The 20999-nt window shown below is 36.5% G+C and overlaps 1 protein-coding gene across 7 annotated transcripts in view; it reads left to right on the plus strand.

The window, feature by feature from the left end:
• LOC126835490 (zinc finger protein 236-like) overlaps positions 1-20999 on the plus strand; it is a 93774-nt gene that overhangs the window by 65836 nt on the left and 6939 nt on the right. For all 7 annotated transcript variants that reach the window (XM_050568118.1, XM_050568120.1, XM_050568119.1 and 4 more), the window contains 2 exons: positions 4966-5233; positions 16056-16240. In XM_050568118.1, the coding sequence (XP_050424075.1) occupies positions 4966-5233; positions 16056-16240 (453 nt within the window). The remainder of the gene's footprint in view (positions 1-4965; positions 5234-16055; positions 16241-20999) is intronic.

The raw sequence follows: 20999 nt of genomic DNA on the forward strand, positions 1-20999 counted from the left end.
GAAACCCCGGCAGCTTTGTTATCATCACATGCACATAGTATAGGTGCAAGGGACAATCCGGTTCTGGTACGTTTTTTTTGCTTTATAAATGGGACGTTAAAAAAATAAACGTTTTTACATTTTGATCGTTAGAGTGCAACGGTCGAAAGTAATTTTCATTTTTCACATCACAAAATAAATAAACGAAAAAAATACATTATGTACATTGTAAATATTATTAATTGAAAGTCAAATTTAGAAATACAATAAATACATTTGTTTGATGTTTTCACAATATTATTTTCTGGTCAACATATTTTTAATCGTATATTAATTGTAGTACATGTATTTTGTTAGTTAGATCTCATATCATCGATCAGGAGTTTTGTCAACGTTAACAATAATAATTTTTAAAACGTAAATATTTTAAAACTTAAAAAAATGATATTTTTCAAGTCCGGTTTATCGAAGCGTATCACTTAAAAATACAGTAAAAGACACGCGTTGGCTTATTAACAAAAATATATTACAATATAAATTATTATTTACATTCGAATCACGTCTGAGGCGACGGCTATGGCGGCTGCGGCGGCGGAAGCCGATCCGCGTTCAGACCCGAAGGCTTCGCGTTTAACCTATTATTGCCGTCAAAAACAATGAAAAATGTATCGAACGAAAATAATTTAAAAATTACAAAAAAACAATGGCCCAAAGCCGTCGGACCGCGAAGCGACGGCTATTAATTATGTTGTATACACACACACACACGTATACACACAAAACCTAGCGATACTAATAGGAGCTTGGCGGTAGTGGCCTCCCGTTTGTCTCCCACCCCCCCTTCATTTACCCACCCCTAAGCAATCGTGTACCCACTGCTTGCGGAGAGCCGCCTGAAAAATACAAAAAAAAAATCAACAATGGCCGCGGCGGCGGTCCGGACAGTCAATTTCATACGCAAATACACACACACGATTGTAACAATAATAATAATAATAATAGTAATGGCAATAATACTAGTAGTAATAGTAGTAGTACCTAGTAGTGTACAAAACGAAAAACGTCGTCGAGGCTTCCGAAAGAAATAAATTCGAACGGAGCACGCGAGAAATGCGAACTCATAAATTAAACGCCTTCTTCACCGTCGTCGTTGTCCGAGTGGTTTTCGCCTCGCCGCCGGTTTTTCTCGTGTTACTATTATTATTATCCCTCTGTAAGGCGCCCGGAGCGGTAGGGTAAACAGAAGAAAAAAAAATGCCAAAAATATAGCCGTTATATTGTATATTATTAGTTCATAAAATATTATCATTATTATCTGATTTCGGTGCACTCTCGCGGCTACGTTTTTATTAATATCGGCAAAACACGAACAATATTAAAATAATATTATTGTTATTTCGTAATAGAGAAAACGCAAAATTCCTCGACAATTTTTTACCACTCTCGTGTATGGCCCGGAGGCGGTTTTCATTATTTTTCAATTCTCCGTAAAAATATATTACAAAAATATATACAGTCCTATCGAGACTAACGTGCTAACGAGACAGAGACAAGAAAAGACGGAACGCTCGTGTTTGCAAATTTTTCGTTTTGAACATGATTTCATTTCGTACGGTTATAAATTGTTCTGCGCGCGATCGTTATGATACATTGTATTAATATTATGTATAATATATATATATGTTACATATGTTTACTCCGAGCGTTTGGCGGCGAGGTCGTTAAACGTCTGGTGACGTATGCGAGCGCGATAAAGAAAGAACACACACACTCGCACAATGTATAGCCGTTGTATATACATATGTATATATATATATATATAAAAAACACATGTACATGTATGCCTCAAGTTCCTGACCTAAGTCAACGTTGCGCTGGGCCGATGTTGCCCGGCGTCGGCGGCGGCAAGCAGTACGGTTTTCGTCTTCGTCGGGTCTGTCCAACGGTGGCTTACGCTAAAATATAACAATATAAAACCGACGTCGTATCAATCTCACACACAAACACAACATTGTACACTCACGCTCGGCTTTTGCGGTAATTATAACGCGAATAATTACACATGGTCATAGTCGTTATCACGATTGCGGTTGCATTTTTTAATTCTATTTTATTATACACTACAAGTTAAACGGTGTGAATGACGCGCCAACGTAATCGCACGGTATACTGTTATTGTAAATCACACCTATTGTGTTCAGTGCGACCATGAAGTTCAGCTTACCGGAGATTCAAACCAAAGTGAGTAGACGCGGCCGATGTGCACGCGACCCGCGCCTCGCCCAACCAACGACGGGGCGCCGGCTCGAGGGCGATTTGAACACCTAAGTGGGTTAAATGCGCGTCACGACGATAATGCACTTGTACGGGTATTTCCCGGAATAGTATGTGTGTGAGTGTGTATTGCAAAGCTATAATTCATAGTGCCGGATAACACGGGGATACAAAGGACCGAGGTTTCACAATACTTAGCAACGGTATTTCGCGACATTGATGATGTCAAAGACCAAAAATAATTGAGTAATCGTACCGCATATCGATTGTTTAGACCCTGCCGTTAATGTTAAAATATTACTCGGAAGTTATGGGAGTTATTTTCATTAGCAGCGAATAATTATAAAAATTGCTCTTTTTTTACATCCCTATTTGAGCGGAAAAGGCTAAGGGATCCACTAACCATGATTCGAACACGCTATATTGTATTTGTATCCTTCGAAAAATCATTGTCAACAATGCGTGTATTACAAGACGTATAGTTCAGCGATATTTACTGAATAACATGTTATTCGACTTGAATCTTTTTGTAGAAGCGATTAATATTTTGAGTTGGCTCGACAGCTCGTTTTTTGTGCATCGCACGGTTTCTTTTTATAACATTTCTAGTGACTACACTTTTTCACTAACGTGTCTAACACATTATCATTGAACCTCGATACTCCCTTATACGCGAATGTAAATAAGACAACGGTAGCAATAACATTGACAACACCTAGAGGGAAATCAGAACCGAAATATGGAACATAATGCCGCGTATTACCGCGCTCTTGTCCTTGCCTGAGTATTTTTAGATAAATTCTATAATTATTACAAACACAAACACTTGCACACACACACACACACACACATCGTTGGCAGTGGTCAGCCCGCGGATCGCGCCTTACGCCCACTCTCGCCCGTCGGTACTTATAGATTCGCGTTTCTGACCTGCCTCAACGCGATAAGCGCTATCTTATTTTTACAGCGAAAAAAATAATATGAACAAAATATGTTACACAAGGCGCGTTGACCCCGGCGCGGCGGTACGGCCGTGTATACACAACGTTTATAAATGTGTCTGCTGCGCGTGAAGACGATGCGAGTCACGACCAATGTGACACACAGCCGCCCACGCGGTTTTATTCTATTACTGTGGTTATTTGTTTTTTTTAAATGTCTGTTTACATTTGTCTGGGGACCCCCGAACATTGTTGTAGGCTATTAGCGTTCTCGCCTTCCTCCCTGCTCCTATATCGTTTCGTAGTACCTACTTATATACACAAGAACAAAATTTGAGTACATACAGCCAAAAGAGGGAGAAAAGTGCGCGGGTTTGATGGATCGCAGTCTGTCGGGTCGCATCATTAGTGTTCATTAAGGGTCCGGCGGCGGCGACGGCGTTTGGTTATCATCTGACGTGTCCTAATAATATTTGTCCGAAAGGGTTGTTTGTTTAATTTTTTTCCGGTGTCGGCAATCACCTGGCGTCGGGGCGCGCGCACCCCCTCCTCCGCGTGTTAACAATTATTTGTATATACCTATATATATATAGCTATACGAGCTACGAGCAATGTAGGTTAAGATGCCCCGCGCCACCGTATATACCTTATGCCGTGGCGTGGGTGTGTTGGTGCAGGTGACTATCGCCGCCGTCCGTTATCTTTCGATTGTAAATTAAAATTAATATAAGTAATTCGATTTTTCCACGACGTTTCCAAACGTTCCGGTTATCAGTCATCGCGCGCCCGCGAGGGAGAATAAAATATTATTATTGTAGCGCGACGCCGACGAAAAAATAGGTTGTTAATCACCGTTGGAATCCATAAAAATCAAACCGCGTTCACTAAGTGTGTCCCGTAATGGATTTACCCCTTTACCGCCAACCCCCGTGTACAAATTGGTTTAAGAGCGGCGAAATTAAATATTATAAAAAAAAAGTACACGAGAACGCGCCGTATAGCCGACGCTTTGCAAAACATTTTAATCATTGTTAAGTGGTTTATTGTTGAAAAAAAAAATACCAAAGCGTAGTAGGTACCTGGCAATTCTTGTTATTATTTTTTTTTATCTCTCGAAAATATTTATTTGCCAGCAATAAGTCAATGTTTTTAAATGGCACGATACGTGTATAAGTAGTAGTTACAAGTTTGTAATTACTCAATCGTTTAATTATATTAATCATACGTGGATGAAGGCGGGCGGAGCGTTATAAAGAAGGGACGTTTCAATTAATAATAACAACACGATGTATAAACACGACGGTGCGGACGAAGGAAAAGTTTTATATTATCCTACTAAGTAATTTAACACTCATCACATAAAATAATCATATTTTTATCCTCGTCGTTTTTAGTTTTATTTTTTTATAACTAATCCCTCATTTCAACACATTCAACCCCTGTCAAACAGGTGGACCAACCCTTCCGCGATACAGACTTGTTTCGGACCACTTTTTTTTTTTTATCTCTTTTTCGATTCTTTAACCCTTTGCTGCTGTATTGTATCATAGTGTTGTGGCAGTAGGGTCCTCTTTTCTTTTTTTTTTTTTTAGTGTTATACAACAAACTACACAGCCGTCGCAGTATCAGCGGTGCGTTTGATCGCGAAGCATGCAGCGACTCACCCGGTACTTCGGCGGCTGTGGCCCGAATAGTTGTATCATATTATATTTTAAAGAACCGTCATTGTGCGCCTTATTTGACCGCCGGCATTCATTATGGACCTTTACAGATATTCATGCAGAAGTCGGCGGCCATGCAAATGCAAGCCCGAGATTTCGGCAGACCCGGCAGCATCGGCGGCAGTTCGCTGAGCGGCAGTGGCCTGGAAGTGAGCAAACCGCACCAGTGCCAGCAATGTCTCAAGTCGTTCAGCTCCAACCATCAGCTGGTCCAGCACATCAGGGTGCACACCGGCGAAAAACCTTACAAGTGTTCCTACTGCGAGCGCCGGTTTAAGCAGCTCAGTCACGTACAGCAGCACACCAGATTGCATACAGGTAAGCCTCAGATCAGATATAATAGTATTATAATAGTTTACATATATTTTCGTTGTTCTTGGTTTCTTAAAAACTATATTAATAGTCAATCGTAAATAAAAAGGGCCCGAAAGGAATGGAGGGTTTGAAAATATGTACAAACAAATGTGAACGGTTAACGGTAAGCTGACAGAAGAGAAAACTTTTTATATTCTCTGCACAGCTTGAGATGCGTAGAGATAGCGGGGGAATACTGTGTTATCACAGCGAACACAACTTTAGTCATCGACGGCTACAACTTTGCAATCGTACCCGTCCAATTTAACCCTTTTCAGCCACACTACCCCCAGTCGCACCTATTATTATTTCGCAAAACTTTTCGGTCCGGCCATTTGAATAAAAAAAGATAATGTATATATAAATACGTTAAAAAGAGTGCACACACACAAAAGAAGCCGACTAAAAGCCCAATCGGCGAGGCTTTTTATTATATTATTATATTACTATTGCTTATAGAGAAGCTGTTGCCAATCACTTATTATCATTGAAATTCACAACGCCGAACCGTAAAGTAACAAGATAAAATATTGGCCTGGGCAAATTATAATAAATTATACAATAAGGTCGGCTATTGGGAAAAAACAGGCGTCGCTAGTTAAATTATCTAGAAATAATAGATCTCACAGACTCAAGAGGCCTAAAATCATAGCGGCGATCGCCTTCCGGCCAGCCCGCCACTGTCTAAGTTTTGTTATTCTATTGGTACTTAAATGTTATAATAAGTCGTCGGCCCTACTTATTGTACACTTACAGGTTGTAATTACACTATCGTTGTTGTAACGCGGTCGAGATAAGCAAAACCCGATCATAGGTAAATAATATGATTAAGATGTCCTCGATATAAAAATAATAACTAATAACGTGAACGCATACATAGATAACTTAACGGCAATGTTAACCTTACACACTACATAATATGAACAATGTCGATGAACTGAGAGGCTTTCGTCTCAGCTTTAGTGTATGAGCGTGTATACTAAGTATATCGGTTGAGATAAACGCAACGTGCTTGTAACGTGAGCATTCTGTTTGCGAATTGTAATAAGTTCATCGAAAATTCGTTTCACTTGAGATGCAACCGCGATGACGGTGCGGTGCAATTAAGTGCATCGATGTGAGATAAGCGGCGTAACTAACGGTTAATACAAAAACCGCTGCTTATTATAATATTATTATTGAATACAAAATAAATGAGGTCGGTTCGACGAAGTTACATGTCGGGTTAGTCTTATGGATTGTTTATCTATTCCGTGTATGAAGGGTACCAAGAAAGTAGCTTTTTTCACTCTAAAAATAACATGGTTCAAAAATATTTTAAACTGCAATTCTTCAAATCAAATTTGATGACACCAAAATTGCCATTTTTCTAGGTTTTTTCTTGTACCTTTGATGTGTATACATGTTAAATGACTGACACGTGCAGAGAAATACATTTTTATTTATTTTATTTACCACAATCATCTTTTTTTTTTACGGATAGTGAAACTCCCGCGTTAGGCGATTCGAGAAAGGGGGGGGGGGGATTAAACGAACAGAAAAGATGTAATTTTTCGAGAATTAATCACGTTTTGAAAAATGGTCCATCATTAACGGACCATTCATTCGGCCGTTAATTTTCTTCCCTTCAATATTCGCTGCAGCCGCCACCCGGGAAAAGTGTCGCTTATTTGTAGTATTTTTTTATTTTTTCAATGCGAATAAAAAGAGCGTCGCTACAGTGTAAAAAAAAGTGTGTTTAAAACGTTTCTCGCGAATTTTGATTTTGCACCGCTCACCCTTAGCGGCGGCGGACCCTTGTCAACTCATTGGTCGTTTTATTGTTATTTACTTTTAACAGATATTGACGATGAAAAAAAAGGGCGTTTCGTGCTCTCCCTCGTAACCCACAGCCTCGGTACCGGAGAGCGGAGTGACATAAAAAAACTAAAAGTTTCCAATTATTCCCGATAAATCCAATACCATCAACAAGTATAACCTCGAGAGACGACGCGACGCTGCTTATTTTTCACTCCATTTAATCCCGTGACGTTTATAAGAAAAAAAACAAAAATTAAAGAATTTTCCAACGTTAAAGCATTTTAATTTTTTTTTCTTTTTATTTACATAAGATAATATTTCAATTTCCATTAAATAAATTGCGACCGATGCCGAGGCGCAGTTACCAAAACGTTATTTGTTATTGTAATATTGAATTAATTATGCGTGGTCAAATATTTGTCAAACTCTTGCAATAAACGATTGCGCATACAGCTTTGCATACAAATTAATAGTAATAAAAATAATATTTTCAAACCATACCGATTTGATTAAAAAACTATTTAGGATAGGTGTTACCCGAGTTCATGTATAATGTTTAAGAAGTAAAATAACCAAGGAATAAAAATATGTTCAAAACACCTGGTTTGTTGTCATCAACTATATTGTAATATCTTAAAGCATATTTTCAAAGTCTTAAAGAAAATGTGGCATGTCATTGAAGTTAGTTAGGTAGGTAGCTAGTCAGCAGCCAGTATCACAAAACGGTCTATTATACTCGTACATACACTAACTCGGCAATAATAATATTATATTATACTATTTACATGCGTTTACGTTTACATTTGAGTCGATTGAATAGTTGTTCGTTGTTCCCGGTTAACTTATTCGATCCCGAGATGAAAATGTCAGGTAAAGCCTCCCCCCTCCGAGGGTACGAAATTCATGTTCCATTAATTATAACCTGACCACTGCAACGGTGTGCAATTAATAGGTTATTATTAGTTAAACGACGCAACAGATACAATTTGAAAGATATTTTTTTTCAACGTATTTCACCCTCTGTGTTAAATTTTTAATACATTTTTTTATCAAATATTTGGCCATTCCATTGCTACCACTGTGTTGTCACGGTAAACTCAGTTGTGTCAAATTCAATTCATACGAAATTCATAATAATATTATCATCCCCTCTGGGTGGAGTTTGGCACAAACGTATGTGGGCGTGTGCGTCAGAGCGGAATCAAATATGGCTGAAGCAGTTGTCCAGCATATTTTGTTGTGTGTATGTATATTGTATACACGCACATAATACTAAATGTTATGCTGATAAGATTGTGTTTGCCTACTTGCGTTACTAGGTTTTAACTGTGGCAGGAATAGCTAAGAGATCGGCCGCAAACCGATGATGAAAAGGCCAAATTTAAGATATATTTATTAATACCCTCTGCCAAATAAACGTTAAAATACGATATTTTAAATTACAAAAAATTATTGGACTCTCGGAACGTAATATAATTGTTGAGATATTTATATATAAAAAACCATCCGTATTTAGCCACCGTGTTGACTACACTGCAATATAATATTCGAATATGACGTCAATAATTAAAAAATAGTAATAATGGATTTTCGAATTCATGTCGGTCATATATTTAAAGTTCGACAGAATCAAATTGGGAGGGAAAAATCGATTTCCGGACCAAATCACATAATTTCCGGATAACATTAAAAAAACACGGGGTCGGGTAGGGCAAAGAAAAGTCAGAATATTGATAAAATTACATTAATTCTTTGGCACCATAAAAATATTTTAATGGCGGGTGGCCAATATTACAGTATGACCTATAACGACTGTTACAGTGTATTCGTAATAAAATGTAAGCTAATCTTATATGTTTTTCTAAAATATTTGTCGAAATCATACAATTTTAGAATAAAAAAAAGTAATTTAAATTTATTTTGTGTTTCTTTAAAAAAAAAAAAAAGTTGAATTTTTTAATATTCGTTGAGTTATTATCAATTCACTAGGTAACAGATAATTTATAGATTGTGTATAATTACATATTATACACAATGGTACATTACATCATAAGAGAGTAGTGCAAGAACGTCAAAGGCTTTACATTTTTTTAACTTTGGTAAATCCGGCGCAATAGTTTTTTATTGACAGTATAGTCAACCCTCTGAATTAATATCTAATGAGAACTATTCCTGCTACTAGTTTACCTATAGCTATAGCCTATAAGTTATCATGTGGAATAACTTGTGTAAGCAAGCAGTTTGTTCTTTTTTTCTGCTTTTTTTTTTTTACTTACATCGGAAAATATTATAATAAAGAAATGTTATGGTGAAAGGTCACGAACGACGACGTTTCGTGTGTGCTATTGTATTTATTTATATATGTATTATTATGGTTACACAGAATAGCGACGTGCCCCTGACGTTTTTATATTTAAAGCCGATACAGTACGAGTGTAGATATATATATATATATAAATGTAGGTACAGTATAGTATGTGCGGTACACTGCAATAATAATAATAATAATAATACTGTATATTTTTATAAGTATACTTATGGGTAGCTTTTACTGTTGTACATGCATGGCAGTAGTTAGTAGATATAACAGCCGTTCGCTACCGCGTCCGTCGCGGTAGCACAGCGACTTAAAACTTTGTGTTTGTGCTATCCCGACGAAAAATTCAACTATGTACAGGTATACCCGGTCACGGGGAAGGGGATCGGCAAGGTAATTTATTCGCGCCGGAAGAGTGAAAACGTAGGGAACGACACGCGTAGGTACCTGTGCCAAATGATAATAATATTAGTAATATATTATTATAATAAAAAGAACGGGCTGCTAGCGTGCACGATTGATTGGCGGCGAATCGGTTTCCGAGGAACTCTCATCGTGAATTCCGAGAAGCAAAAATCTACTTTGCAAAGAGCCAACAGCAGCACAATAGTCGTTATTACATTATTGCACACACGATCTATGGAAGTATCGGAATAAAATAGAAATATGACAACGGGAACAACACTATATAAAATATACCTATACTAAATAATTTACAACTATTTATCTACTCAAGCCGGATAAGCTCTCTTCTTCTTATTATTTCATTGGTTATCTTCTAGGTACCGCATTAAGCAATGAACGAAAATTTGTTCCACAATCATACATCCATCATTTGATGTGAATAGTGCACTATGACGTATAATACACGGTGTTATTGATTTTTTTCGCGTTGGACCTCTCGTATATGCCGTTATATAATACATTTATAGTGCATTTTATTGAGTGGGGCTAGGAAACTGTGTGATTGCCATAGGGTGCAGGCGTCGATCCCTCTTTTTGTGCAATCGTCAGGGGTGTCGGTGGTATTAGTTTCGGCAACGGCGGCGGTAGAGGGGTATAATTTGCTAGCGATGGCCGCGCCAAAATGGGTTTGGTCTAGCCGTCACTATTGGTCAATCGTATGCTATATTATAATGCGGCGGGTGGTAGCTCGAATTTTACATAAAATAATTACTATTAAATAGCCGCTGCTCGCGGTCAAAATTAGTACTTTCATTAGCGTCACGAAAAAAAAATACAGTGAATAGTTCGTTAACACTGAAAAAAGATAGGGAGGTTTAAAAAAAAAACCATTTTCGTTCAATTTAGACCCGGAAACGGGCGAAGACATTACCTGAGCCTTAGTCATAATATAACAGCGAAACGGGGAGAAAAAACGTGTACAGGTCGGCGGCACGCACTTTAATATCCGAGGAAGGGTTAAAAGAAGAATCGAGATTTTTTTTGATTTTATAGCCCCGTAGTGCATGCCCACCACGATCATTAGCATACAAACGGAGCAAAAAAAAAAATACACCATCACCACTATTGCTAATATACTTTAATCGGCGACTTACATGCTAATTTTGCGACAATATACTTGCCAAACGGCCAAGCGTTATTATAATTATTGTTATTTATTATCTAAAAAACCTGGCAAGCTTTTTTTCGTACAATAATAATAATATTTCCTCTTTGCAAACGTCGAGTACTTTGTAATGGGATTCCGGTCACGTATTTCAAGAGGTGCGAAAACCACTCTGTTAAAAATTACCCTACTTAAACCTACTGTACAGGCCGCCCGTTCGCCGAGACCGCAAAATAACCGATCGCTACCCCGTTCGAAAATTTATTGTCGGTATTAATTTGGACAACGAAAAAAAACCCTCTTCTCTCTAAGTTTTTATTTATGTATTACACGTTTCTGTGTAATAAACGTTGTAAACCATAAAACAAAAACATTGAACAAGGGTGTTTTTTATTGTAATGTATTTTGGTCGGGCTTACATAGTCGATACGCGGGCAATAAAAAATCGCGGTCTAGTAAAAATAAATACATAATCAAGTTCAAATTTCTTAAAAAAAAAGGGCTTGGGTATATTTAGATGCTCTGACGTCAATTTAGCTTATTAAGTTTTTATCTTAACGACCACAATTGATGGAAAAACAAAAAAATATATAATGGTTCTGTAATGATAATTTTTTCATTAAACGAAAGATATTATATCCCATATGTATTCATAAGGCAAATTTAAAAATGTTGCATGCTATACGTTTTTTTGAAGTTAACAAAAACACGATTTTGGCAATTTAAAACACACAAATTGATCACGTTTTAGGATTTAATACTTCAAACAATGACCTTGTGTAAAAAAAATTATTATTATTATTATTTGATAAATAAAATGTTGTTTCATTATAATGAAATGACCCGAATACTATTGAAAGCCCGGTAACACGTTTCAATTATTATACCTAGATGTGCAAAAAATAATTGATTACAATGTAATCAATAATGCTATTATTATACTAATTCTAATTAGTGACATCAATGTCTCGTTATTATACTTAAGCTCAACGTTCGATTTCAAAGAAAATGTGCTTACAACTTTTAATTATTAGAATTAGGTAAAACATGGTTAGATATATGTAAATAAATGTATTAGAGATGTTGTTTAACTTTAACACGAGTGCAATTTTACTATTAAAATAAACGAACACCGCCTCATACAGTCCCCGAACCAACTGTGTGGCAAGTATTTCTCGGGCTAGGTTAGATTTCCTCTATACTGGTACTGTATCTATTCTAAATCCGTTCCTTGTCATACTTTAGACCTGCGTATATCTGTTAGTGAGCCTGTACTGTCACTATAAAATACTAATAATTATTATAACTTGTAATATAATATTAGGGCGGTCGGTCACTGCTATGCGTCGTCGAGTTAAACCGTGTATTATATGTACAACTATATACTTATATGTATAAATATATAATAATATACAAGTCGAGATGGACAGAGACGGCAAAAGTGGGCAGAGTTCCAAGTCACCCGATGCACAACCGCGTGTACTTGTGACACAACCCAAGCGTAGAAAGTCTGCTGCCGTCGTACGAACAGGGTCACATTAAAGGTCTATGTCTTACGTCGAAGTATTCTACGTAGTCTTAAGGCAGGTCGTCTGTTAAGTCTGTGCGCGCAGATGTATGAGGTTATAGAGCAGTTGAGAAACGATGATTTACAACGGAATTTATCAACACACACACACAGAGGCGCGTTTAGTTAATGAAAACCGAACAAAGTTCATTAAGTATGTAGATTTAACTATATACACCCGCCGAGGCAATAAATTATCAGTCACGTTCCAAACGGATTAAATCGACACATTTTTCTTTCTTTATTTTATCGACGAGAATTTTTTTTGCAATTTATACATTTACATATTATATATTATATGTATTTTTTGTATTACCTTTTTTCTACTACTTGTCGACACTCGTATAACGTGCTTACTCTACAGACCGGATAGGATGTTAACGGAAAAACAAGTCGTTTATGGGCACAACCGACATTTATCAGATACAGGCGCTTTCCGACAGGAGAAATAAATAAATATTATGTTTGTGTACATTATTGTTAATAATAATTATTTAATTTATCAAATACATAACATGTGCAATAATAATTGGTGATGAGCAACATAATACTTTCAGGGACTATAAAATAATGGACACCACAACAGATGTTTATACTAAACAATTATAATGCCCCTAAAGCTAAATTAATTAATTTTTTTCTTAAGAGTCGACATCTTCCCCGCCGAAGAATACTCCTCAAACGATAACACTTTTAAAACATTTGTAAATAAATTAATGTAACTATGTAAACCTATAACAAACTCATAAAAAATGTTCATTAAATACATAATTTAATTTAGTTCTAAGACTTTAGATAAAAACATTGAATTGTTGAAACATTTTAAATACAAATAATAAATTATGATTTTAAACAATAGTTTTTTGTGTTGTAGTGTTCAAAAATAAAAGCACTTTAAAACAATAATTAATTTCTATTGTGATTAGTTATTTAGTATCGCTACATTTGTTAAAATTCGTGATAAAGTGAACCTCTCTCCAGTTAAGTTTATGTAAGCAAACCTATTACCTAGTCGTTATATAATTAGCGGGTATACATTACATGGTATCCACTTGTATACACAGACGTCTTTTAAAGTTTGACGTCGAAGACATCGAAAAGATTGTACTGGATAATCGTAAATGTATTTCTTATTATACTGTAAAGTAGAACAATTTTATTTTTGTGTAGTAGCGCGCATTTTAAAACGATTATACGCTAAACGAGTTCATTATACTTGCATAGTATAAAACGGATAACTCTTTATCGAATAATGCATAAACGTCTAAAAGGTTTGTTCAGAAAAAAACCTCAAAAAGTAAAAAAAAAAAAAACCATTAAAAATTAAAAACACGGGTTATGAAGTTTACATAAATTATATGGGCGGCCGCCGTTTAAACGGGGTTGCCCGCTGCCGTTTAACGACGGCGGTAACGTCCACTGAGATTTAAACGGTTTACACTCGAGTTGGAAAAAAAAAGGTTACCGGCAGTTTTTTTTTTACCGTTAAAAAGTGAGAAGTGTAACACGTCGGGTTAAATACACGCGGTAACAGAACCGCGAATAAAAATAATAATAAAAGGTCTTCGGACCTTTTTTTTCCTCGACATTTTAACGCTGTGCCATCAACGGGTTGTTGTAGGGAAAGAAAAAAAAGTGCGACTAAATTCAATTATTTATCGTTCTCGGTCGCATTGGTTTCCTGTTCAAACAATTATTGTTATTTTTGCTGCCGCCGCTGGATTCTCTTAGCGTGGGGAAACTTTATTGGAGAAAAAAATCTATCCAAACACCCCACTCGTTCTTATCAAGCATATTGGACGCCCTAAGTCCTTGTGCTATAATATGATATCTACCGCAAAACGTTCACTGGCAGTGTGTATAACAAAACTGTCGAGCACGGTTATAATACAATGACAAAAAAAACAAACAAATACAACATTTGCCAAGCCAATCGACAGAATGACGTATGAAATTTCGAACGCGAGTCCCGTGTTGTTTTAAATCACTCGGGCGAATCCGAATTATTAGTTTTTTGCCGTCCAAAAAAACACACTGAAATGCGTCGGAGGGCTGTAAATAATATAAAATAATAATAATACCAGTAAAAAACTGACGGTGGACCATGCTTGTGTGTGGTTTTATGTTACATACACAAAAATGACATACCGGCGAAAAATATACGAATTTTATGCGATTTATGTGTGTCCGACGTATATAAATCTCGTTTTTCAACCCTCCCACTCCCCCAGCTTCCATACCCTCCACTCTCCCGGTAGACCTGTCCCGCTCGGACGACATATTATTATTATTCGTTTTTCCGAAAATCGTACTGGCAAAAACTCATTCGTTGTAAACGTTTTTATGTATAGAGCTTTACGCCGCAGCAAGTATAGAGGGAAAGGGTTATTTTTTCATTATTATTGTCGAATAATACAAAAATAATATATTTCACCCCCTCTCAATCCGAACGCGTATATTATTTTCTGCATGCGTGTGATTCTCGTGTCATTTTCAACTAGATTAAGTTTAGGGATGGCAGAAATTACAGAGGGGAATAATCATGTATATATACATACAATATTCTCATACAGACTGGTCCATCGTTCTAAATATCTCGGCCAGGTTCCCACGGTTTATGGTTATATATTAGCTGTACAGAGTACAATGTGTTGGTACGGAGAAGACACGACGAAAAAGAAGTAAAACAAAAAAATATTAAAAATTACAATATTATACGGTGACTACAGTATACTAGTATTATAATAAAAGCGTTAAAACAATAGCATGGACGGGGATCGCTGCAGTGCGAAAAAGGGTTAAGGGTGGTTACGAATGAAGGGCATGTATATAGGAGTGGTGGAAAAAAAACGCATCCGGGTGAAAATTACCATAACGTGTCGTCGACGTCGTTGATAGACACAGCGGCAAAAAAAACAATACAAAAGAATATCTAATTGGATACGTTTTTACTTATTTCTCAAGGCGTATGTATGTGTGTGAGTTGGATATCATTATAGAAGTGGAAGATGAAAAAAAAAATGCCGACCAGGTATACGTAATACGTGTTAAAACAATAGGACGTGCCCTCTCTCGTTTCCTTCCGCAAAAGACCGCTTGCATATATTATTATTATTATTACTATTATTATTACTACTATTATTATATTACTGTACCATTATTTACAAGGGCCCGATTTACATATGAAAAACTCTATGCCGGTAACCGGTTATTGTGTTGTGTTTGTATAGTAGGTCGATAACACCCGTAAACTCTGTAACCGGTCATTTTATTTATGCTTATCAACAATTATTTTTTTTATAACTGCAGTCCCAACCGACTCTATCGTTTAAATATTTAAGCCTCAACGTGTAAAGCTAAAAGACAATTGTTGTTTTTTAAATTTCCGCAAAAATGGTCTTCTCAGATAGTGAACATCAACATGATTGGGCTGCCTTTTCAATCATTACAAGTTACACCTGGTGTTATTTTTTCGACTTTATACAGATAAATGCTGAAGCTTAACTTTTTTTTTTATTATTATTATTTACAGGCGAACGACCCTACAGGTGTCACTTGGCCGAGTGCGGTCGAGCTTTTATACAATTGTCCAACCTGCAACAACACCTCCGTAATCATGACGCCCAAGTGGAACGAGCCAAGAACCGGCCGTTCCACTGCACCATCTGCGGCAAGGGTTTCGCCACCGAGTCCAGTCTGCGCACCCACACGGCAAAGGTATGTTAACCACATTAACGACAATTTTATAATATCGTAACAGGTTCGGTCCACACCGAGGGCAACGCGTGTGCCGCTATATAGTGACTTTGAGTGTGTCGCAATAGTAAATAGTAGCTGTTTGTTCTAACGCGGTTCGACGAAAAGCGAAAACATGATGTGTGATATCTGTAAAGCGTTGTTCTTAGCGTAAACCTGGACTAAGGTTAAGGTCTGCGATCAAAAATTTAAAAAAAAATGCCATCATTTTGTAAAAACACTTTAACGGTACACCGTTTTTATTTTAATCGAGTTCTCCTGCAATACCGTCTCGCTTACCAAATGGTCGCCGAGGAAGTGCATGTGTTGCACGCGCATAACATACACGAGGAGGCGGCGACATTGACCTAGTTTTCGGGGTAAAAGGGTTTTTGGGTTCTCGCCGAGGCCACCTTACGGGTTTCTGTTGAAATGTATAATTTTATGACCGCAGTGACGTCGCCTTGCAGTGCTGTTTGATGACGACGACGTCACTTAAACGATCACGACGATAAAACCTAATCTCGAGATGAAAAAAAATAATTCAGGCCAGTCGTTCGTTGCGGTGTACATTTTTTTTCCTTAACACTTCCGTCTTTTTTATTGTATAGGTAGTTTTAACAGGTACAGGCTACAGCAATGGAAAACACCACCACGGCTGTAATGCAACGTCAAATTGTAGTGCACCGTCACGTACGGAAACGCACCAAAAATGTAAATCATAATAAATATAAATACATTAATTTTTTATTATCATTACACTGGCAGCGACGACGATACGGGCGCGTTTAGTAAAGTTAATAGGAAAAACTAAAAGGGTTTCTTCAAGACGTGTCTCGATATTATTATACACGTAAACAATTTTAGTTAATTTTGTTATTTCTTCAAATATGCTATATAGCAGCCGCGTTGCTGCTAAGATCGCGACTGTAATTAAAACTGGGAAAAATGGACTTTCTTCTTATTACCTCCCCCGACCACCACCACCATCACCACCACCAACGTTATAGGTGGCCATCGCTCTTCGCCCTGGAGCACCAGCGCCGCACGAGTAATACAATTTTTTTTCACTCTTTCGTGTAACTCTCTTCGAAGGCGCGGTAATGACCTGCCAAGATGCAGAGAGTTTACGCGCAATTCGATTTCCTTCATTATAATTTCGAGATTCGTCGGCGGCTCGCGTGTTATTACTAGGCACAGTACCCGTTCAAGCACTCTGAAAAACACCGACTCGGCGCTATACAAAGGCTTGCAAAACAAATTTTTCATCAAATATTTTTACCCAGAACCACATTTTTGAAAATCCGTTTGCCCCACTCTGGCACATTCTATTGAGGAGGATCTAAAAATAAATCTATGCATTTTTTTTTTTTAGAAATGATTTTTTTAGGAATGATGATGATGTGCTGTGATATTAAAATAATTTTAAAGAACATCAATGCCTATACTTCCTTTTAGAGTTAGACGAAAACACAATTGATGCTTTTATCGATAATCTGCTTATGTTGATCATTTGTTTTATAACAATTGTAAAGGCGTTAGTGAAATTAATTGATTTTATAATTGTTATAAGCCACCGTAGGACAAATAGCGCATAGAAGGTTTTTATGTTTATATCGACACTCATCTCTGTGTCATGCCACAGTCAATTGTTCCTACACTTGATGTATACCTTTGTAAAAATAATATATGTATTTTTTTTTTATTTTCCGAAATAATTCTTCAACCACGTCTACGCAATTTATAAGTATAGATAAATCACAATTACACATTATATTTTTGTTTGCGCCTTTTTTTTTCCACCGCAAACGTCCAGACGCGTTAATAAATATTATTTATCGCTAATTTATGCGGCTGACGGCTACGATTTTGTCGCCACCGAGAAAGGGTGATCTGCGGTAAATATGAAATTATTTTTGGTTTTTTTTTTTTGTCTGCATTTTCCTCACGCAAACTCAAGACGTTGTGGTAATTTTTTTCCAACGTTTTCTATTCGAGTTCACACGCACTGATTTCGCTTCTCTGTTTATTATTTATATTACAAGTCGGACTGTCTTCGCTATAATATTAATAAGTATACCGTATGTACCGGGTGCACTTTTTGCTATTCCATGTACAACGCATACGATTTCCGCCAATCGCAGATGTATACAAAACAAAAATAGAAACGCACAACGCGCGGCTTATGCCGCCTGTAACATCATAATAATATCGTGCAGGCGGGTCGTTAAACTTTGCGCCGTGTTCCGTTTGGATTTTAGCGCGCAATTATTTTTTTCGGATTTACTGCCCGAGTCGTTCAATTATTATAATACTATATGATGATGTTAACAGCGAGGATATCATAATGGACACGCTCGAGCGAAGTACTCTCATTTAAATGTATTTTATATTATAAAAATATTATGTTGTTTTTTTTATCCCTCGAGTGCGTTAATAGAAGAAAAAAAAACCGTAAGACCAATGTAAAAACCAGAGTATAAAAGGGTTGGTAGAAAAAAATGTGTATATATATGAAAAAAAGACTACTACGCGATATTCATTAAAAAACGGTGAAAAGGGTAAAGATACAGTGTTGTTCATCTTTATTGTTGTATTATTGACCCTTCTTATGATTTTGTTTAACGTTATTCCGCAATATAATATACATATTTTTTGTATGGAGAGCCGCAGCACAATTGCCTATATGCCGCATGAGCTGGCTTTAACTTTAACATTCTTTTCAACCCTTTCGATTAAAAAAAAAATACAAGAGGATTATACCGCCGCTCGTCGGCTTGTTTTTTTTATGTGTCTTAGTAAATCTTACTGTAGATCAGCGAGCGTTCCTCCCAACTCCCAAGGCGGTGGTACCCACAATTATTGTTATACACACAAGCAGGTGTACCACTATCGTTTACATAGTGACGATTAATATTTCCATGATTAACACTTGTCCGTAAAACAATACCGACAGCGAAGGCTGTTGATTTGTATCAAATGCTAGGGAAAAAAACAGGAAAAAAAAACGATGACTGTTGATTTTCAAATGCGTACAGGTGGTGTTTTTTTATCCATCGTGTGGGCGTGTTATTTATTTTGAATTCGTCCGACAGTTATTTAAATTTTTTCACATACGGATGCACTTCCCTAAGTATATACAGTTGTCCGGTTTCGTTGCGACCGATGCAACTGCAGGTGTCGAAACGTTTTGTTGTACATTAAATATAACATGTACACTGGCACTGGACGGCCGGCACGCTCTTAAGCATTTGCATTTTTTTATTCAATAATAATACAGTGCTCGAGACGTGTTGGAGATAATTATATGTGGACTGTTCGCGTTCGCTTCGTACGGCGCGTTCTCTGGTTATATTATTATGTTGTAATTATCCATGTATGACAAATAAACTGGCTTTGGACCACATTTATCTTATACCGCTTTCGTGACATGCATATCTCATATTTTGAGGTCGACAAAAATTACAATTAGCAAAGTAATTCCAGCCCGCATTTGTATACTTTGTACAATAAAGACTTTATAAGCGAATCACTCTATTAGTATTGATTACAACCAATATATTACATTATAATCTATAATTATAGATTTATTGAAAAACTGCTTATCGAGTTTGGTACACCCTGTAGATACTACACATGTTATTATTGTATCGATTTTTATCCTTTACTTATTTTATAAAAACGACTCGTTATTTTCTCGTACTATGGCTGCGTTACGTTAGATATAATTCAACGGCGCGTATTATAATGTTGACAAAAAAAAAAAAAAAATTCTATCGATCTCTTGTTGTAAACGACCGCGCCGCACCGCATAGGATAGGTCGCTGAGACTGTACGGGCCACGTGTTATTCTAATAGGAGGCTATAAATTTGCCGCGTGGATAGGAGGCTACTTGCCATAAATGGAACAAAATGTTGTCGACGGTGTGTATAGAGACGACCACGGAGAGGGAGGGCAGCTGTAAGTGCAGTGCCTATCAGAAAGTTTGAGTCACAATTTTTATAACCAACAAGAATCCCGGACGAGATGATGACCGTCGATCAGCGTACCTAATCAAATAGAAACAACACAGTTCAAAGGGCAGAAATAATATAAGCCTTGATGATTGTATCCCAGCGATTATGTTAATTTATATTCATTTTTATTGAATCGACCAGTTATGTCCCGAGGAAACCGTTTTGTGATAAATATATATTGTTGGTGTAAATTTCAAGGCTGTATCGACTAAATATACTAATAAAAATAATTAAAACTAAAAATGTAATATAATTATTAAGTATAAAAATTACTGAAAACTATAGAAGAACAACTAATATATTTTTAATTAAAAAAAAAAGCATATATTTTGAAATCACTTTTTTTTAACCTAAGGCCTATGAGTGATTTGAAAGTTACACTTGATCTTCGACATTATAATACTATATTTTTAGAATGCTTATCTTAATGATTACTAATGAATTTTTATGAGTAAAATAATTTCAAAACTTCTCTATCTCGTCTTCAGCGAGTTTATAAGTAAAATTGTACAATTAATCGCGTTATATATTACAGCATATGATTATATTAACTGAGCACTTAACGCCAGAGCGATTTTTTTGTAAATTCAAAAACATACAGTAATAATAAAGATAAAAAATAATATCAGTGACCGAGTGTTGCGCAATCCGAGAAGTCCATAAATCGTTTCGAGTAAAAGTACTACCGCCGCAATAGTAATAAGTAATAACTATAGTGGCTGCA

The sequence above is a fragment of the Adelges cooleyi genome, unplaced genomic scaffold (assembly GCF_023614345.1).
Source record: "Adelges cooleyi isolate 19-005CV unplaced genomic scaffold, UGA_ACOO_1.1 ACOO_flye_CR_arks_rails_tigmint_CR_PRNA_23, whole genome shotgun sequence".
Classification (NCBI taxonomy): Eukaryota; Metazoa; Arthropoda; class Insecta; order Hemiptera; family Adelgidae; genus Adelges; species Adelges cooleyi.